The following is a 22,384-nucleotide window of genomic DNA, read 5'->3' as shown; positions in this document are numbered from 1 at the left end:
AAGCAACAAGTGGACCATAGACTCATTGAGGCTAACTTCTGCTCCAAGCAGGCTTGGTGAGATTTTACACATAGACTAGGAAGTCACTTTCACCAGTATAATAGAGTCTGGAAACAGCAACCACAGCTCTTTAGAAAAAAAGGGCAAAGGGAGCTAGGACTTAATGGTGGGTCTCCTAGACGTGGTACAGCACCCTTAATAGTCAGTCATAATGTAATAATTAAGATTCAGTGCTTTAGCATGCTGGCTGGTCTTGTGGAGGCCCCAAGCTTCATTCCCCACTCCCACATTGGGTCATTCACAACTGCCTACAACTCCAGTTCCAAGGGATTCACGCTGCCTTCTGGCCTTTTCAGGCACCCTCATACATGTGTGCACATATGCATACACACACAACACGCAAATACATAAAAATAGAACGAATCCTTTTTAAGGGTGAGGGATGATAAGATGAGTCCACGGATAAAAGCACCTCCCCCAAAGCCTGGTGTTCTCACTTCAATCCTAAGGACCCATGAGGTAGAAGGACCCTCTCGCCAGCTGTCCTGACCTCCAAACACACACGCGCACACGCACACGCACACACACACACACACACACACACACACACACACACACACACATAAAGTAAATGTTCAAAAATAAACAACAGCAAAAACTTTTAGAATTCATATTGTTTTGAGTGAAAAACATTTTACAAAGGTATAATGTTTATGATGAAGCCTAAGTCCCATTACCAGATTACTCATACTAATTAGACTAATTATGCACAAGTTATATAAAATGAGTGCTTTGAATATAATTTATTAATGAAAATAGAATTACTAATTTAAAAAAATTAACCTATAACAAAAATGAGTTATGGGGAAGGAAGAATAACCAATTAGGTCAGTGGTTCTCAATCTGTACATGGTGACCCCTCTGGGTTACATACCAGATATTTACATTACAATTCATAACAGTAGTAAAACAACAGCTATGATGTATCAACAAATAATTTATGGTTAGGGGTCAGCACCACATGAGGAACTGAGTTAAAAGGTCACAGCATTAGGAAGGTTGAGAACTACTGAGTGAGGTTATATAGATTTTTAAAATCTCTTCAGAGATCTGGAAGAGAGGAACTTGAAGGTTCCAGATATAAACGATCCTGGGATGGGAGCGCTTGGTGTCCTGATTGGCTCCTGGCACCTGATGGTAGCATGTGTTGGAAGATCCCTAGTAGTGTAAAGCAGTTGTAGCTGTGTCTATGAAAAGTGCAAATACCCATAGAAGTAAGTGTCTGATAGTGAGTGTGACAGGTGCAGCTTGAGAAACCACCAAACCAGCTTCACTGGAACAAGGCATTAGCCTGTTGGGGCTGCTTTGAACAGTACATACGCAATCTTAGACAGCAAAACCGCTGGCCGTGGTGCCACACGCCCTGAAGCTCAGCATCCGGGGCAAGGGCTGGTGGGTCTGAGGTTAAGGCCAGGCTAGTCTACATAGCCAGGTCAGGTCAGGTCAGCCAGGACTGTGTAATGAGACCCTGCCTCAGAAAGAAAGGAGAGAGAGAGAGAGAGAGAGAGAGAGAGAGAGAGAATTTTATATGTAGGGTTTCTTTAACCTAGAATGCTTTATGTCATTGGTAATAATAGAAAAATTGTAATTATACATCATTAAAAATAAAAGTTAATGAAAAATAACAGGTAAACCTTATGTGCATGTATACATATGTCATTGTTATCAAAAAGATTATACAGTTATGCTCTTGGATCTTATTTTCTCAGTGATTCAGTTGCAAAGCATGAATTGATTCGTTAGATCTAAGATAGGTGAGCTCATAAACACAAGATGTTACTGATAACTGGTTTCATGAAAAAAATTTAAAATGCTATAAAGTAGCACTTTAATATAAGTTTTTTATTATGTTATTTTCTTCTTTACAGTGTTCATAATGCTTCGGCCCAGAACAATGACTCCCAACAGGTGAGACAGTAGTAAGTTTCTAAAGTACTAGAGCACATAGCTAATTACAGTGACTGTCATGGTATTGGTTGGATTTCTGTAATGTGTGACCTTTTACAAGTTTTGTACATTTTCTTACCCCCACCACTTCTCCTGTTTTACTAAGATATGTAAGTAGAACCGATGATTCATAAAACATTTTCTGTTCCTATAAATCTGGCACATCCATAAGTTGTGAATGTTCGTTTATTATTTAAGTCTACTATGTAAATTCAGATTCAAACATTTGACTGCCACTGAGTGTCTGCCTCGGTGCCTATGGTGCCCGGATTGCTGGGAGGCAAACACGGTCTGTAACGGGTGTCCTCAGTCCCTGTTTTTCCAGGTGGGAAACAGCAAAGTCTGTGGTCCCCAGTCTCCTGCATATCTTGGTGCCACTGGCTTAGTCCTGGGATTTGGAAAAGGGGTTCCTAGTCAGAGCTTTCCCTCAGGGTGTCCACGAACCAGGCTGGAAGGGGAAGACGTACCCCTCGGGGATCCTGAGGAGAGGGTCCTTGCTTATTCAGACCGCTTTATTTGTTAGCAAATGTGAATGAAACACCTTACTCAGGGTGAAACAGGGTTCAGATACCTTCTGTGAGAAGGGATGCCCAGGAAGGGAAGCTCATTGGCTGGGGCCTATCTAGATAGCACATTAGCACGGAGAACTCCAGGTTCTATGCTGCTAGAGGCAAGCACAGGGGCTTAGAAGCCCCCAAACAAGGTCAGTGAAGGAGAAAACTTGCTAACAAGGGGGTCTCCCATTTTGTGCTGAGCTCAGAGGCTGTCCAGTCATGGTGGATGGACTTTAATATTAATTTGCAGAGTGTTCCCACATTTGAGCACACCTTTTTACTATACAGAGGGCACTCCATTTTAATATTGTGTTTCTAGATGTTAGTGTTTCTGTCTGTTAGTATTTAACTGTCCTTATGCTTTGTCCAAAGGCTTGGGGTATGAAGTCTCCTGTGCCTGTCACTTCTTTCTCATCCTCTGGTCCTGTGCTGGTGGAGACAGAGAATCTTCCACAGAACTCTGCAGCGGACCAACATGACAGGAAACGGTTTGTCAGCTTCCTAAACCAAAATACTGCTTGCATAATTTTATTCTAAAATTTAAGCTATAGCCTTAAAGCACTTTAAGTATGATTGGAAACAAAGTATTCATATTTGTGAGCTGAAAGGGAGCATGCTGAGCAGCCAGAGGGATGGTGAGCATACGGTTTGTGGATGAAGGAGGGAGACATTGTCAAAGGCAGAATGTAAGCCAGCTGACTTTGCTTTCCTTAGTCAGGTCTGGGAGTGACTGCTTAAAGTCCTTTCAAACTTCCAAGGTAAAGATATTTATATAAATGGTAAACACACAGATGTGGATACTTTGTGGCTTGTTGGATTTAATCGTTTTAATCGGTTGGGTTCATGCTTTCCTGGGAGCAGTGTGGCTTGGTGAGGGGCACCTTAGAAATTATTTGGACTGAGCAGTCCTATTGGATATATCATCTGTTCAAGCTCTCATGTCTGTTTATTCAATGCACTTGGATGATTCATGAGATTCCTTTCTTTTTCTCTTGCTCTTAATTTGTTAATATCTGAAATCTAATGAGATTCTGTGGTGATGTCAAGGTTCGGGTTGGATTTTCGCGCAGCCGTTCTTCCTGCATGGTGCTGGGAGCGGTGGTGGTGACTGTCTCTGCTCTGTGCTGTGCACTCTTTCAGTGGTATTGTCGGCTTACCTACCGGGCACTTTGCTTGTGGTGCTTGGGTATATTTTATTTCAGTTTAGGTAAATTACAGTTGCCATCAAAGAGGATTCCTTTCTTGTTTGGTTCTTTTTAATATTTTTTCCCTTTTGTGGTTTTTTTTTTTTTTTTTTTTTTTTTGGGAATCTGGTAGAGAGTACATAGGTGTGTATTCATATACACATACCAAAGGTTAGGTCTAAAATGTCGTTTTAGTCTTTATTTAAGACATTAAACGCTTCAGTTTCTTGCTGAAGCTAACAGCCCTGGCAAGCAGTTATGCTCCGTAATGTGCCACTGAAGCTCATTGTCACGGAAAATAGCGGCGAATCTTCAGCTGTAAAAGGACTGTCTTAGTGTCTGCATGTCTTACTTAATTCCAAGTGAGACTCTGATTAGTTACCATCCTGTGTTACAATGCTGTCTTTATTTAATTCCATTTTAATGAGTACATATTTAAATCTGCTTAATTTGATTTGCTAGGCACTACCATTCTTTTTTTGATGTAGCCTTTAGAGAGAATATTGAATTTGAGATTCAAGAAAATTGAAATATCTTGGAGCTGTGTGTCCTCTGCTTTTATAATGGTTGTGCCGAGACCTCCTTTGCTGAAATGGAGTAGAGATGACCCTAAAAGCCTGATGAGCCTCAGTACGTTAGCAGAGCATGGAACTGAACTACGGCTGGCATGCCTTAGAGCTACTGATTCTCTAGCCTCAATTCACGGTGCATTCTGCCTCTTTCTTTGTTTCTGCATGCTTAGATTTCCTGTAGAAAGTGGGAATAAAATTTGGAAACTGAGTACTGCATTGAGCAGCACAGAGTGTGGAACATCTCTCTGGCAGATAATCGGGGGCAGTTTAATTTAAACTGGTTCTCTGGTGCAGTCTCCAGCTTTTGTTTCCTGGCATCCTAAATGAAACCATTAACCAGGTGAATGATGTGATGTGTCAGCAACTTAGAATTTTTACTTCACGTCACTTGGAATCCACAAAGTGTTTATTTACAACAAGAAACCACCAGACTGTGGTATGTGCTTGAGAGGCTAAGGCCTAGAACTTGAGTCCAGCCTGAGCAACAGTGTAAGGCCTTATCTCAAAACAAAACAAAGCCTGCCTGTAACCCCAGTGCTTGGGAAGAACCATGATTCCCGGCCCAACCTTATCAAAAGAAAAAAATAAATAAATAAAACTGAGAAAATACTCTATCTATAAACAGAGCAGAAGCCTAATTTAATTTCTAAATTTTTAGAGACTCTAAATCAAGGGCCATGAATTTTGCTTGTTGGATCTGATAAGCAAGTTGAATTTCATTGGAAATAAAATGATGGTAGCACTTAATTCAACATCCTGAGGAGAAAATATTTAAAATTAAATTAATATTTTATTGCGTTTGAAAAATAAAACTATTTTTTTAAATCTAGATTTTTGGATGCCTTTTATAATTGGAACGATCATTTTCCCTTTGTGATTGTGTGACATGTACTCCTTTGTCACATCACAGAAGTTTGACTTTTAAACTAGGGCAGGTGTCCTTTCTACGGGAAGACTCTTGTCACTCCACCCAGACCTGCTTTTGTGCATGTGGGATGCATGTCTGCCTTCTAGCTCCTGTGTTTGTGATTCCTGCTCTTCCTTTGTATGTGCACCTGTGAATCCTGATTACAGAAGGTACAATCATCACTGTTAATCAGTCTGTGCCCATACCACCCTGAACACACCAGTCTCACCCGTCGCTTAATTTGGAGCACTGATAGAAACTTGCTTGATGTCTAAAGGCAGGATTCTGTTTTTTGTTTTTTAATCCTCCTGAATTTTGTTTCCTGGATTATACCTTTTTAAAATTGTATAATTTTGGACATCATTTTTATAATTCTTCTTTTCCCATATATGTTTTTGTTCTTCAGTTTTCAAATATTTGAATAAAGCTCTACTTGGATTTTTTTTTCCCCCCACTAGAATCAACCAACTTTTCTACCTTGGAGTTACCCAGAAACATCGGGACTAGAGAATAGTATTTTGCCTTCTGTGACTTTGTTATACTAATTAATTCACTTGACTCATCACTGCTTTTGTGTGTTTCCACATTGGGATTCTCCATTCCCTGTGCCATGTTACTGTGGCTTTCCTCCTTTGCTGGCCTTGAATGTTGGCACTGCACGGTAATGCTCGGCACAGTGGTGCATGCTGACCACATCGCCTCTCCTTTGCACATCCGTGTTCTCTGTTCTACTGACTAACTGTACTCCCCACTCCTCAACCATCTAGGCTCTCTGCTACCAGTGACCGCTGCCAGCGAGGTGGAAACCAGTGGAACCCAAGGGCCTTGCCCCCACCCCAGACTGCATATAGAAACTACACTGACTTTGTACATGAGCACAATGTGAAGAATGCAGGAGCCCATCATGATGCTCATTTAGCTGGCCGTGCAGCCATGACTGACATATGAGTCATTACACCTTTTAGGCCATGGAACTCTGTCGTCTAGGTCGATAATGTATTTTGTGACATTTATATGGAGGACCGATTTCATTAGGAATATTGGAGAGAACTTGTTTCATACTGAGTCACTAGTTACACAGTGCTATGACTGACTTCTGTCTGCTGTGGAAGGGAAGAGGATCTGAAGAAGCCGCAAACTGTCACTGACATGGCAGATACTGCTGTGTTGAAAGGGTGTACATACCCCTGTGTCCTTGGGAAGGGTTTTCATAATTTTAGCATTTAACACATCACCTAAAACATCTCAGGAGGTTAGTGTTTATGACAAACTGTCAGTTCTCATCCACATGCCATCTAAGAAAAACTGAACTGTAAAGATAAGGCACAAAATGTACACCCAAAAGGAACCATGTTCAGTCATGGTGTGTCAGCCTTTGTGGTGCTGTAGTAACACTGTTCTCAAATTCTACTTTCTGAAGGACTCGTGCCTTCATTTCAGCTAAGTGCCTGCAGTTTAATAAAAATTTACCATCCTTTTTTTAATAAACATATTTTGTTACCACAGGTCTAGAAATTGCAATAACAGCGTGATTCCTGTAGAAGATAATTGAGTCTAAGTGGTTTCTCTAGGTGGTTACCTTACAGTTAACTTGACTGGTTACATTGCTAACAGGTAGTTACACCAAGTGCAAGGTGGAAAGCTTCCTTTACTGTTTCTCTTTCTTACTGACATCCTTGACTGATCACTCAGGTTTGTAATGCCCTCATAATCCGACCCAATCAACCTTTAAAATAAAATTCAGAAGTCAAAGTATTACCATTTTGAAATGGATTGCCTATATTTTCACTTTTAGTCCTTTTTGAACTTTACAATGTAGTTAACTCAAGCTCTTTGGTTTAACTCACTGGATGCAAGTTGGCTGGAAAAGCACGTGATGATTGAGACACTAAGGAAAAACAGGGTTTCCTCTTTTACAGTTATTTTTAATATTAGAAAAATTTCTGAACTTTAAGCTATATAAAGAGAAGTGAGAAGGGTTATATTCAGAACTATTTATGCTTTGAAATAATAAAGCTTTATTATATTTAACTTGTCCTGCTGATCTCAGAAGTTGACTTCATCCTATAGGTTCTCTCTGCTGGGCGATGAGACTTCAGAGGGCTTTGACAGAAGGCTGCTGTTGCAGATATAATAGGACTTGTCACTAGAAGACAGGCGGGTAACCAAGAACACTTACAGCATGAAACTCACAGACAAATATTGATGGGATTTTTTTTATTATATAAGAGTATCATTGCTTAAATGTACTGTAGATGTAGGATGGATATTCAAAATATTAGTATATCCTGCATAAAAACTTAAATAGCTGATCTTCAGACTATCACTGTCTAGTGTGCTTTAAACTAGCACTAATGTAGGACCCTCTGAGGGGTTTGTGGTTTTGTTTATAGCTCAGATTGTAACCACTAAGTATTCCCTATGGTGTTCTTTCCCCTTTTTAAGACTTGTTTATTCTTGTTCACTTTATGCGAACGGGCGTTTGCCTGCATGTATGTCTCTGTATCTGTGTACCCATTAGTATGCTGCCCTGCAGACTGGAAGAGGGTATTGGATCCCCTGAAACTGGAGTTGTGGATGGTTGTTGGCTGACATGTAAATGCAGGGAACTGACCCTGCATCCTCGGGAAGAACACCAGTGCTTGTGATGCTGCACTATCACTCCAGGCCCGCCCCCCTTGTTCTCTCTCTCTCTCTCTCTCTCTCTCTCTCTCTCTCTCTCTCTCTCTCTCTCTTGCACTTACAGGCAGCAGCAAGGAACCCAAAGCATTGTATCTGTTTAACCATCAGCCCACGTCCATAAAAACTTACATGGTTCAAGTTCCGTCTCACAAATACTTTGTATGTGTGCATGCACAAATATTTGAAAATCTTATCTGAAATGGAAAACATTCCTGGTTACAAGTGTTTGGGATAAGGGGTATCCATCCTGTACTGTAAATATTTGCTCTTGTGAATGCTAGTCTCAAGATGGTAATACATTTTTCTGGAGCAGTGAAGGGATTTACAAGTAGTTCAGCCTCAGTAAATAAATTGTCTCTGATATATTTCTGCCTTTGTGATCCTCTAGCCCTAGACTTGAAGGCAGAGTGAGATGATTGAGTAGGTAAAGACACTTGTCACCAAACCTGGCAACCTGAGTTTGATCCCTGGAATACGCGTGTTACAAAGTAAAGGCCACCCCAACTGTGTGTGCACACATGCAAATAAAAGTAATTTTCAAAAATTGGCAGATTTTGAAGTTAAACATCACCTAGAAGGCTCACTCAAACTTGGGAGTTTAAAGTCAACCTGAGCATGATAGTAAGACCCCTGTCTCAGTGCACAAAACAAATCTAGATGGGAGAAATACTTTTTCCATAATCACAGGACTGAGCAATGTTTTGGATACTGTTACTGAATATAAGTATAACATTTTCATTAGATTGGTTATGTTCTATGTGTTTTTATAAACAGGATTTTTAGAGAGGTAAAAATCCAGTGTCCTTCATAAACAAGCTCTGCTAATCATTGTTTTTGTGATTAAAAACATTTCTGCTGACTGGGCAGTGGTAGTTCACACTTTTAATCCCAGCACTTGGGAGGCAGAGGCAGGTGCAACTCTGAGTTCAAGGCCAGCCTGGTCTACAGAGTGAGTTCCAGGACAAAACTACACGGAGGAGAAACCCTGGAGCGTGGGGAGGGGAGGTCTACTGGACATGGCAGTTCGTGAGTGGAAGAGGGGGAGGAGGGAGGCAGGAAGATTGTCTTGAGACTTAGACCCTCTGAAAACAAAAGTCCTAGGGGTTTTTTCTAACCTGTCTTTTAAGTATGCTATAATTTTTCTGATCTTGAGATGATAATCACTTGCATATTTTAAATGAAGTTACAAAAGAAAACTATTTTATCCCATCCTGTGCCTGTTTTTTTTTAATTTGAAGATTATAAAATATTGGTTTATTGTAGAAGAAATAAAAGAATAGCTGGTTAAATTCTTTCCTGCATACTACCCATTGCAACCAGGATGTCGTGAAGAAAGAAAGAACACAGAGAGAAAGGGTTCTCAGGTCTCCTGTAGTCAGCACAAAGGGTTTGATGAGGTCAGAGTGCTGTCAGGCACCAGGGCTGCTAGACATTGAGGATAAACTGAGGACGCTTGTTTTTTATAGCAGCTAATACACAGTTTGATATCATATCAGCTTAATTCATCGTGACTTGAGATTCTGGGCACATGCCTGTAATCCCAGTACTTAGGAGGCAGGAGCAAAAGCATAAAGTCAGCTTAGTTACATAGCAAGTTCCAGGCCAGACAAAATAAAACCAAAAATGTCATTTCCCAGGGAAGTGACCTACAGACATACACCCCAGCGTACACACATACAGTAAATTATTGGGTCAACCACAAAAAAAGTTGAACTCTTAAGTGGGAATTAATTGGTAACACTGTCTGGGATGTAAAAATTATTACGTAAATATACCATATAAAAACAATATATATGTAGAACATTGATATAAAAATATTCTAAGCGAAAGGTTTTTTAAGGTAATGTAGTTCATTTACATGCCCTCCCCAACGCTCAGTGTAGAACCTCAAGCCTTGCACATGGTGAGTGCTCCATCGCTTAGCTACGTCTCTAGCTTACTTGGGTTTGTTGTTGTTTTTTTTAAATTGCATTACTGCACATTTGATTGATGATTTTGATTTGTTAATGTTGCTCTATTACTTTTGTATGTCCCTAAATAAATAAATTTATCTTTCCATTTTCCAAATCGGTAGCTGAGGGAGATTGGGAGGGGAGGAACTTACTGGGGAGGAGACCGTCTTCCCTGGCACGGGACCCACCCCTCAGCCTCGGTTCCGCTCCTGCCCCCATGTATTCCCGAGTGTGAACAAAGGTCAGGAGTGGTTGCTGTGTATTATCCAGCACTGATGTGCAAAGCCATGGATAAGCACAGAGGGGCTCTGACCTTTCAGTCAGTAGGCTCTCCTTTCTAACCTATTCCCGGTTATTTCCAGTGTGTTAAGACATTAGGTCTGAAAATCATCCCACGTTGGATACATTCATTTTATTTTTGAGATTAGAGCTTAAGGATTTTCAAAAATAAGATGTTGGTTCCATAACTCTAGTGTCTCTTCCTCTGAAGTGTTAGTTATCATTGTGTGTACCCTCCATGGTACATGGAAGTCTGAATACTTGGAGAGTCATTTCTCTCCTCCTGCCTTTCTGCGGTTTCTAGAATTAACCTCAGGTTACTAGGCTTACAAGACAAGTTCCTTTGCCTACTGAGCCATCTTGCCAGTCCTTCATACATTTTGATATAAATTATACCACAGTATTAATTATATCTTTTGTCCAGAATTGTTATGAGCACTCACATGTAAAATGCTTTGACATTTTACACACGAAACATTGATCTTTGGAACATGAATCTCTGTGGTATAGAAATTATGACATCATGGCCAGAAAGATGACATGTTAAAGTTCTTGCTACCAACCCTGGGACCAACTCTTACTGCTGATAACACACATGCATGTGCATAGATTAATTTCAAAAAAAGAAATGAGCAAATGAAGCGCATCACTTTCTATGTAAAATATATTAAACTTCATTTTTTCATTAATTCTTGTCCATTGTTAAGTACTACTTGTTGTCTGAGCAGTTTGGGATACTGAAACAGAACTTATAAAGAGAAAGGAATTTTTTGTAAGTTGAAAACATTGTGTGACTTCATTACTGAGAGTTTAGAATACATGTTCCTGTTCTTCTGGAGGAACTGTTCTCATGATTTTTTTTTCTTACTAATTTCCTATAGTTGTGTTCCCAAACGCTGCTAGCTATGTCACTAGCTACACAGTGGTTGGAGGTGGCACAGGTTGAGTGAACGTTGTACAATGTGTTCCTGACAGCTAGCCAGCTGTGTTTATATTGGCAGGAAAAAGGTAACCCGACCAGGAGAGCAGCATTCTCCAGGGACTGGGACCAAGGCCTTGTGTGTGCCACAGTGAATTTGTACCTCACTTTCAAAAGCAGGCTCAACTGGCTATAACTGTTGTTGTTGTGGGGGAGGGGCTTTTTAACTCATTCTACTACTAAAGGAAAATGTAGATGCATGTATTTGTGGCTAGGATTTGCAACAAATTGCATATTCTTTAGTAATGGCTTGCTACAGATGCATAATCTTTGTTAATAAAATAAGGGTGAATAGTAGGAAGGGAAATGCTGGTTTGCCTCATCCTGTGGAGTAGTGTGCTTTGATTGAGAGAGATCATGCAAAGCACCCCAGAGTGTCGTGGCCATTTTTACCTATCAGGGATCTCTGAGTGGTCCAGCCACGGCTTCATAGGTAATTGTGGACTCTAGGAGTTGGAAGATCTAGGTATGACACATTGCCTTAATTCTTTCTGGGGACACTATTAGCAATCCTCTGGGAAATCTTTGGAAAGACCTGCAAACATTTGGATAATTCTGAGTATCCAGGCTATCAATCAAATTTCACAATACTGTAGAAGTAGTAACATGAAAATGTGGTGATACACAGCCTTACCACTGATGAAGAGCAAGCTGGTCAAACTCAAAGAGATCTGTCTGCCTTTACCTGTCAAGTATTGGAATTAAGGTGTTGTACCACCATGTGCAGCCTTTGATAACTTTTCGAAAAATATTATGTGCAAGTGTGGAATCCATTCCATGACACACAGTGAAGGTCAGGACAACTTTGGGGAGTTGGTTCTCTCCTTATATCCTTATATGGCTTCCAGGGGTCAAACTCAGGTCATCAGGCTTGCAAGGCTTTGCCCTTTGAGCCACATCTGTCAGTATTTTAAACGCCAACCTCAGCACCTCTTTGGTCCTCCCGCACACTCACTCTGCTGTGTGCCCTACATTTTCTTGGCCTTCTCTGCACACTTCTGGTTAAATCCAGCTGTGCCCCTATATCAGTAATTCCCACAGGTCACACATCAGATCCTTACATTATGAGGTTACAACAAATACAATTTCGTGGTTGAGGGTCACCACAACATGAACTGTGTTAAGGGACTGCAACATTGGGAAGGTTGAGACCCACACTGCTGCCTCATGGCTTTGGTCCACTAACAACCATGGAAGAGGAAGTTTACATTTTTGATAGTGGCTCTCCAGTACATGGTGCTGTCTTGATCACCATGTTGTATGTTCATTTTGTAAGAAATAGAAGCCTGTCTCTAGGAAATCCACATAGTGATACTGCATGATCTAGTCACAGTAATACCACCTCTGCCAGATAGTTTGCTTGGGTCACAGATGACCTCCATAATCGGTTCACAGTGGATTTATTGGCACTGACAGCAGCTGCTTTCTTCCCTTAGGGACACTGCTCCTGTCTCCTAACCTCCCCAACGTTTTTAGTTCTCTTGCTAGCCCCGGTGTCTGACCCTGTAAACTGTTTAGTACCTTTTTTACTAACTCTCTGGGTAATTTCCTCTAGTGTAATGATATTAAAGCCCATTACAGGACGAAGGAGATGGATGATTCAGTGAGTAAAGTGCTTGCTGTCCACACAGGAGAAACAGCTCGAATCCCCGCATCCACAGTGCTGTGTGCCTGAAGCTTCAGGGCTGGAGAAATAGAGGCAGAGACGATAAGGAGGAAGCTAAGCCCTAGGCTAGTGAGAGACCCTGTGTTAGAGACTGTATACTGAACAGTGTCTCGTGTTGACCTCGGGCCTCTCACACATGTTCATATACCACACACACATGAAAAGATCATGTACATTCTTGCAGTTTCTGGTTTACATCATGAGCTTGGGCTTGATTTCTAGATGTACATAGCATGTACGTGACATTTTTTACTTAAGTATTGTAAGCAGGCCTTTTTATTAAAAAAAAAAAAAAAGTGGGAGCAGTGTTAGGCTCACTGCTCAGTTGCAAAGATGATGCTGAGAGCTCCCACAGCCCTCACTTTTGTCTTGCTGGATGCTAATGTCCTGCCTGACACTGAATTCTAAAATCTAAAATTAGGGTGGGGGAAATCGGTCGGTAGTGTTGCCTTGCAGACGTGAAGGCATAGGCTCCGTTTCAAGACGCCATGTCTTCAAACATCTAGGTGTAATGGGTTGTGGCCGTAGCCCTGGTGCTGGAAAAGTGAAGACGAGGAAGAAGATCCTGGTGCTCATTTAGATCGCACACTAAGCTCTACACGAGCCGTGTGCACACACATGCAGAAAAATCCAAAAATGAACATTGCCTCTATCGAAGCTGGACAGTGTTTAAGTTTTGTTAGTCTCAGCCCAATGTTCCAGGGTGTGGCATTTAGCCCCCTTGAGTCTGTGATGTTTTGTGGTTTTAATGATATTTGAAAGAGTACTTGCCAGATACGTCACAGAATGTCCTTCAATTTGGGCTTTTGCATGTGATTCAATTGAAGCCATGGATTTGAAGGAGAAATGCTGGGCTGATACTATGGCATCCCAGACTTAATAGATATCATTCGTTTTCCCATCTCTACAGATTTTCCTGCCTTAATAAATCTGTTATCTATCCCTTTCCTATTGCCAGCCTTGGCTAGAGCTTTTGAACAGAAACTATGGCGGACAGAGGGTCCTACAGATTTCCATGCAGACTACTAGTCACCTTTGCTCCTCTTTGCCTTCTTACTGGGGAATTCTGTGAATTCTGCAGAATGTGTCCAAAGCCACCGCTCGCCCCCATCTCTTCTGCTGCACCTGCTTCAGTTTGTTATCAGGAGTGTCCTCTTACCAGGCCTTCCAGGCAATGTTCTCTTCTGTTTTAATTTTCTTCAGTACCCATGCAGCCATAACTTAGATCATACTACCCTCTGCTCAAACCGTCTAGACGTCTCAGTGCCAACTGAAATAAATCCTTCCCTTAGTACACATGATTTCCCCTCTTCTGATTCTCTGCTGGTCTGATCGTGTTTCCTTGCCTCCTCATCTCCTACCGTTTCCTGTCTGTATTTCATTGCTAATGCCTCCAACCTTAAAGCTTTATAGTTCATTCTAATACCTTCACGATTTGTTTGTTTTTAATATTTTTAATCTTGAAATTTTCTTACATAATCCCCCTTCCCATGGTCCTCTCTTTTAAAATGATAGCCCACTGTGTTTAATTAGGTTCGCTCGACTGAGTCTGTGGGGTTACTGCCTGGATAATGAGAAAATTGACCAGAGGCTGCACCCTGAAGAGTGGCCCTCCCTCCTTCCCCCAGCAGCCACTCATTACCAACAGCTCCACAGCTGGAGGGGCTTTTGTGCCTTCCCATCCATGGTGGAATGTTGACTGCAGGTAATCACAGCTCCCGTGAGTTCTTGAGTTTAGCAACTATGTAGTGTCCAGAAAACAGCATTTTACAGCACACCTCTACCTCTGGTCCATAACCTTTCAGACCCCTGTGACAATATTGCCTGGGGCTGGGGCTGGGAAGTTGTATAGATGTTCTATTTAAGGCCACACGCTCAACAGTCACTCACTCTTAGCACTCCAACAAATTAGGAATCTATATTCACCACTACCCTCTACAAAAATAATCTCTAAGGTTGAAAGCAACACTAATCTATGGAGATACACACACACACACACACACACACACACACACACACACACAAATATTTAGAAGGCTTTTGACAACATGTCCATTTAGCAAACTAACAGTAAGTAGGTTCTCAGGGTCTACGATGCCATCAGCTATGGGTTTCTGGCCAGGTTTGCAGTAGCCGCATGAAATTCTCCTGTCAAACAGGCCTCAGATCTGATCAGAAAGAGGTGGTTAACCCCAAACATTCATATCACTGTCGGACTAATGGGCATACCTTGTGTAGTGGATCAGTATGTAGCATGCAAGGTGAACCACTGGGTAGAAGCTTAAATGTTTTCTCCCTGGTGGCACTCTGTAAGCCAGCCAGCAGAAAGGAAGATCAGTGCCAGCTCTATTTCTCAAAACCTTACAACCTAAGTATGTAGTGTCTTCAGCCACGGGGTCTGGTTCTGTATGGCTTAGAGCAATGGCAAACCCTGCCTTGCTTGGGGGTCTCTGGCCCTTCCTGGCCAACAACTCAATAGGGAGGCATCTCACACCAAGCACCTAGACTTCTACTTAATACCCCATGTTATTAAGTTTCTTAGCAGTAAATCTCCTGACCACTCTGAAATAATTGTGTGCACACTTAATCTTGGCCTTCTCTAGTCCCTTTCTCCATTTTTTTCTCCTCACTTCCTCTTATATAGTATGTTTAGGGATTTCCTCTCCATATTTCCTAGATTGTCGATTCCATTAAAGGAAAGCATTTGCTTGTCTTGAGAATATGAACTTTGTACATAATCTTTGGATGGATGGATACATGCATGCATGCCCGCCATGCAAAATATACTCAGAACTCTTTCATGAAATTCACAAGCTGGGGACAAGCAGCTTTACAAATGCCTGACAGAAGCATATGCCGTTAGGAAAACAAACAGCCTTTTAGGAAACTTAGAGCTTGAAGTTAAGACTTTGAAGTCAGTGCAGACCAAGTCTCTAGTAAGGAAAAATAACTTTTTACAACTTTGTCTTTCTAGCAAAAACAAAAAACAAAACCCTTTAAAGTAGCAAAATACAAGGTGTGTATAGTTGAGGAATGATGAATCATAGTTGGATAAAGTTATCTAAATGGTGAATACGTGTTGTTTATTCAAAAGACAGCCCAGAGACTTCTAATTCAGATCGCCTAAGAACCACACAGGTTAGGTACCACTTCATGGCAGCCTTGGTAGGGCCTAGAGTGGAGAACAATGGAATACAATAAAAATTGTGAGCTAGAAAGATGGCTGTGGAAAGACCAGATGACGTACACAGCACAGCAGCAGAAACAAGGGATACTCTCCCTCAGCAAGGTGGAAGGTCAGAACTGACTCAGCAGGGCTGTCTCCTCCCTCTGCTCTCCTCTCTCCCGCACCTCTCTAACACACACACACACACACACACACACACACAAAATCCATCCCTCCCTCCCTCCTCTCAACCCTTTAGAAGATAAGCTTGGTGACTTATGCTTTAATGAGAGGGGGAAGCATTTAAATATCTGAGATATGGTCCCAGCTTTCAAAGAAGTTAACCAAGCCATGTATGTTTGTGTACATACTCCTTTTTTTAAAAGAGAAAAGACTTAACTCTCACCAACGTACAACCTGCCCACTAGGCTAGGCTGCACAATCTGTGGGCCCTGAAGATGGTAAAATGCTACCATCTCACTTGGTTGGTGATCTACACCCTATATCTCAAAAACCAAGAAAATAGATGTGTGCATACACACACCTGCTCACGATCTGCCATAGCAGCATTAGAAGTCCTAGCCAGGAGTGACAGCTCAGGCAGAGTCCCAGAACTTTTTCTTCCCCCAACGTTAAACATTGAGTGTACTGTTTCCAGGACTTTCCTCACATGCCTACGTAGTTTTCATTTAATTACATATCAGAATTAGTAACTAAACTATATCTAGTGGCTTGGACTTGTAATCTGAGCTATTTGGGAAGCTGAGACAGGAGGATTGCAAGTTGATGGCCTGCCTGAGCAATTTAATAACCTGTCTCACAAAGAAAAATGAGGGCTGGAAATGTAAGTATGACTCAATGGTAGAGCACTTCACCTAGCATGGCGACGCCCTGGGTGCAGCCCTCAGTACTGGGGGAATTCAGTGCTTCTTGTTAATAAGTCCATTTCTTGCTACCCTAGGTTCTAAAAGTAGAACAGTAACGTGCTAATGCACCAGTAGATGAAGATGCCGTGATCACTGTGGGTGACGACAGCGTGAGAGGTGGAGATAAGGAGTAACCACGGATGACAGTATTCCATCACTACGCTAGTTCAGAGACCCTGAGATGAAGGGAAAGTGGTGACAGTTGAAGGATAGAGTGAAAACCGATGGGCAGAGCTTAGTCAAGGAAGATGATGGCTCTGAAGGACTAAGCAAGGGATCCCGCACCTCATGGGCCATGGCTCTCACAGCTGGGAGTTTAGTAAATTTTAAAGAAGAGAATAGCATGCTGATGCTTTTAAGACTTCCTTGTTTAGGAAAATAGGGGTAAAAGTGGATTTCCCTCCCTGTATTCATTGACAGCAATTTACAGAGCTTCCACGTACAAATTCTTCAGTGGGTGTGTTTTAAGAGGAAAACACAGTTCTCTTTTTTCATACATCCTCGAGGCAGCTGCTGCACTGACTCAGAAAATCAAGGAGCTAGAAAGATGGATGGTTCAGCAGTTAAAAGAATGCTGACCAGTCTTGCAGAGGACATGAGCGTGGTGCCCAGCACCCAGATATCTCTAGTTCCAGAAGCCAGACACTTCTAGCCTCAGAAGGTACCTGCATTCACATCATTTAAAGTGATAAGTTATTTTAAAATGGCAATAAAAAGATACTGCTGTTATATAATAGTCTCTTCCACATTCTGATTTCTTGGTTTTCCCAGTGTTTCCATTCATAACAACATCTTTGATCCATACCAGATTATATGTATTAGTTTATTGTGTTTCTTGGGTCTAATCATCAGTTCCTTACCCAGGCCTATCCTGTCTTTTTAACACTTGTTACTTTGTTTTATTTGTGTTTCATCTACGTGTAGGTCCATACCATGTGTGTAAAAGCCAGTGAAGGCCACAGAGGGCATTAAATCGAATGAAACTGGAGTTAGAGATGGTCATTAGTCACCATGTGTGTGCTGGGAGTAGAGCCTAGGTCCTGGAGGAAGAGCCAGTGCTCTTAACCATCGCGCCACCTCTCCAGCCCCAAAGCTTGGCTCTTAAACAGTATGTTTGTTCCACAGACAGTTTGGATTAACCTGATTGCTTCCTCTTGATTCGATCTTAGTTATAAATTATTAACAAGATCTGTGATGGGGTTGGAAAGATGGCTCAGCGGTTAAGAGCTCTGACTGCTCTTCCAGAGGTCCTGAGTTCAAATCCCAGCAACCACATAGTGGCTCACGACTATCTGAAGCAGGATCTGATACCCTCTTTGGTGTGTCTGAAGACAGCTACAGTGTTCTCATATACATTAAATAAATAAAATCATTTAAAAAATAAAAACGAGACCTGTGATATGCCTATAATCCATCCACCCAGAACCCTTGATGTCAGTTTGTCCTATCTCTGGCATTAGATTACTTGGTTATAATGGGTAAAGTAATATATATCAGTTTTTTTGGTTGGTTTGGGGTTTTGGTTTTCAAGACAGGGTTTCTCTGTGCAGCCTTGATTGTCCTACAGGGCTTGTTTATGTGTCTGTTTGAATACGTTTGACTTTTTTAAGGATTTTATGTGTATGAGTGCTCTGTTTGCATTTTTGTATGTATGTGCACCATGCTCATGCCTGCTGCCTGAAGAGTCAGGTCTCCACAGCTGGAGTTACCGATGGTCACAAGCCACCATGGGGTGCTGGGAATTAAGCACAGGTCCTCTGCAAGAGCAACAAGAGCCATCTGTCCAGTCCATATATCTATCAAGTTTTCCGTTCTCAAGTTAACCTGTGTTTATAATAAATTTACCACATGCACTGAATTAATATTTTCTCTCCCTCAAAGATAACCGAGGGCTAGCAAGGTCAGTCAGGTAAAGGCATTTGCTGCCAACCCAACAACCTGAATTCAACCCCCAGGATCCAGATGGTGGGAGGAGGGGACCGACTCCCACACGAATTGTTCTCTGACCTCCACACCTGCTCCGTGGCGCACGCAGTAAGCAAGTTAAAATGTAACCTTCATACCTCCTCTGCACTAATGCTGTGCTGTCCTGGTTACTGTTGCTCTGGAATAAGTTATCAGTGGGATAAGTTGTTTATTCTGCTCCTGTGGTTTCTTCTCTGCTGCTTCTATGAATACATAGCTGGTGCACTTGGAGTAGTCTGACAGTTTTACTTTGTTACTTACTAAATAGTTTGGTTGTCCTTAAGTTTTCTGAGGTGTTTTCAGGTGTGGTTTACCTGGTAATAGGTTGAGCCTATTAGATCTCTTCTTATGGTTTGTTAGGTCTGCAACACACGGTGCTTCTGTGGGCTAATGCTTTCACTACAAATCCCATGCTCCTGTGACTCGGTGCTCTGTGAATTATGTCTTCATTTTTATCAGTAGAAACAAACACTTGGCCCAGTGTAAGGACTCAACTTTCCTCTAATCCCTTTATTCTTTCCCAGGCCTGGAAACACCATCTCTATGCTTCTCTCACGCCTCTTGGCATCCCCAGGACACTGTAAAGTTTGCTCCTCTGGCACTCGGCCTTTGATCTCTTTCTGTGGCAGAAGCTAGTAAGGGGAGAAGGGTTTCTTTGGACTCCCAGTTCAGAGGAATGCAGTCCATTTCTACTGTAAGCATGCTGGCAGGTGTAGCTTGGTGCATGGTGCTGACAAAGAAACATAAAGGTGAATGCCAGTGCTCAGCTGGCTTTCTCCATCTTCCCTTCCTTTTAGCTATTATTTTTGTAATTGGTGTGCACTTTTGTGTGTGAGTATGGTTGAAGGGACAACTTGAGGTGTCGGTCCTCACTTTGCATCCTGATAGAGTCTTATTGATCTTCACACACTCTAGGCTAGCTAGCCATTAAAATGCTCCTGTCTCTGTTTCGAATCTTCTGGTAAGGGTATTGGGATTAACATTTTTGTCTGCTACTGTGTCTATCCTTGTGTGAGTTCTGGGGCTCCAGACTCAGGCCTTTATGCTTGCAAGGCAAGTGTTTTCCTGTAAACCATCTCTCTAACCCTTTCCCCTTATTCATTCTGGGATCACAGCCCATGTCTGGTACTGGTCACATTCCACACGTCCCTCTTCTGATAAACTGGTCTGGAGACACCCTCAAGGATCCTAGCAAGGGTGTGCCTCAGTACTAACCCAGGTGTTGGTTCACAGAACTCTGGCTACCTTGATCTCCCCAAACTCATCTCTTCCCGATACCTAAGATAGTCCCCTGTTCTGCCACCTGTCCCCACCTCTGCACAGTGGCCTGAATGTGTTCTCCAGGCAGTCATTAGGGTCACCTCTTATATCTTGAGTCTAGTGATATTTCAGGTAAGAAACTAACCCATTCCCTTTTACTCCATCTTGACTGGAAAAAGTATATCCAAAGATTTTGAAAGGTGAATAAAGTCAGTTCAGTAAACTCTTGAATTAATTTTTTCAATATTGCTTCTTGTTTGTATTTTAATGATAAATTTCCTGGTTTAAGTAAACTTTCTGTTACTTTTCCAGCTTGCCCCTGAGCATTGATTTGCTCAGTAGCCCAGACTTACTAGAAACAACCATTGGTGATGTAACCAGGCCATCAGATACTTCTGCACCATTCCCAGCACCAGATGACGTTAATGTAGCCACCAGGTCACATGAATTAGAGGAACTCAAAGCTGACTGTGAGAGTAAGTACCTGCTCTGTAATTTATGACATTTAAAACATTCTTACTGCATGTATGTATTTGATGCGGTATGCCATGTTATGTATGTGGACATTTGAGGCAACTTTGAGGGTCTTGTCTCTCCTTCTACCCTGTGAGTTCAGGAATCAAACTGAGATCCACATCCTCAGGCCTGGAATAAAGCACCTTTACCCTGATGAGCCATCAGCAACACCAGCACCTTTTGGATCAAGATCTTTAAACCACTTCTTCCAAAAATGTTGTGTCTAATAGCTTGGTTGAGAATATTTAAATCCCCTTGCCTTTTGATTTAAGAAGACTACTGTGGAAAGTTTAAGATAATACAATATTACTAGGTTTATAATATGATGGATTGTACATGTATGACTATTCACTCTGGGTTTATAATTGTTCTTTGAGTACAAACTGAGAAGCTAAAGGAAGCAAGAATGCAAGGATTGTGAGTTCAAGGCTGCCTGGGTGACATAGTCTCAGGCCAGTCTGGCTGTGAATAGTGAGTGAAACTCTGTCTCTGACAGTTTCTCTAAATGTCTTCTGGGGCACAAGATTGAGCGATGTTTTCTCTTAAGCACCTTTTAGCTACTAGAAGATATTGTCTATTAGTGCCTACTTGCCAAAACGAAAATGCAGAATGAATGCTGCTTTCGTTAGTTTTTTTTCAGGGGATAACAAGTAGGAAGTAAGTTGCTCATTGAAAAAACATGTCTATTTGCAAGCTAGGTTTGATTGCAAAGGGTAAATTTGATGGTAAAAAATACTGTAAGTGTAAAGTTTAAAACTGTTTTAAACAGGTCAATGTAATAGGGTTCATTTCCAGGCAGATCATGTTTTATATGGTTCTTGCCACTTTTGGTTTTGTCATAGGTAAAATTAGATGCCATCTCTCTGCCACCTAAAATCTTTACAGCATAGCAGTGGTATTTAGTAATTCAGGATGAGAGTGTTAGATAAAGAGCAGTGCTTTGCTTCACAGAGCATGCTGAAGTACCACTGGCGAGCGGAGATGATCCTGGGCCGGCCCGCTAGCGCTTCTTGGTAGTGTTTAAACCGTGCAGCAAGAGTTGCATAGTTATGTTGGTAATGTTAGAGTAGTATCTTTTAGCTTTTCTAAAAGCAGTGAGATATTGGACATTCTCCACTAGAGAGAGATGGTGTAGAGATTAAGTGAACATACGCTTTGAGTTTGGTTCCCAGAACCCATATATTGGGTGGCTCACAATAGCCTGTAGCTCCAGGGCCATACATCAACTCTGGCCTCTAGAGGCAAACTGCACACACATGCACCTACCCAAACACGCAAACACTCCCACACATAATTAAAAATAATAGTATAAAAAGATATTTTCTATTGCCATTTGTCAGATATTATTGTTTCCTCTGCCATAATTTCTTTTAGGTAGTTAATTTTGGTAACCCTGTCCTGGACTCTACCATCTGTTAGAAATAGTTACTCATCCTTTTTTTTTTTTTTTTTTTTTCCCGGAGCTGAGGACCAAACCCAGGGCCTTGCGCTTACTAGGCAAGCGCTCTACCATTGAGCTAAATCCCCAACCCATAGTTACTCATCCTTAACTTAGAAAGATACAAGATAACAAACCAAAGCTGTCAGGATCTAGATCTTGCCAGGAGCAGGACTACCTTAGAGTAAAGCACTTCTAGGATCCGAGTAGAAATAGTGTCCTGTTAGGAGACTTTCTCCTCAGGGCAGGTTTCCTGGACAAACCAAAGTATGATTCCACCAGAGTTCATGGTGGGCAACTAGTGAGTTTATTGGGCTTCCATACTGAATGT

General features: G+C 41.7%; 1 protein-coding gene across 3 annotated transcripts in view; it reads left to right on the top strand.

Moving 5' to 3' along the window:
• Positions 1–22,384, top strand: part of Epb41l5 (erythrocyte membrane protein band 4.1 like 5) — a 90,585-nt gene that overhangs the window by 40,504 nt on the left and 27,697 nt on the right. For 2 of the 3 annotated variants that reach the window (XM_032914611.1, XM_032914610.1), the window contains exons 14-16: positions 1,929–1,968; positions 2,934–3,049; positions 20,412–20,575. In XM_032914611.1, the coding sequence (XP_032770502.1) occupies positions 1,929–1,968; positions 2,934–3,049; positions 20,412–20,575 (320 nt within the window). Of the gene's footprint in view, positions 1–1,928; positions 1,969–2,933; positions 3,050–5,991; positions 6,730–20,411; positions 20,576–22,384 lie in introns of those variants that run through there. The other variant, XM_032914612.1, reaches the window with a different exon arrangement.

This window comes from Rattus rattus, chromosome 10 (genome assembly GCF_011064425.1).
Source record: "Rattus rattus isolate New Zealand chromosome 10, Rrattus_CSIRO_v1, whole genome shotgun sequence".
NCBI lineage: Eukaryota > Metazoa > Chordata > Mammalia > Rodentia > Muridae > Rattus > Rattus rattus.
This window is presented reverse-complemented; position numbering and strand designations above follow the sequence as displayed.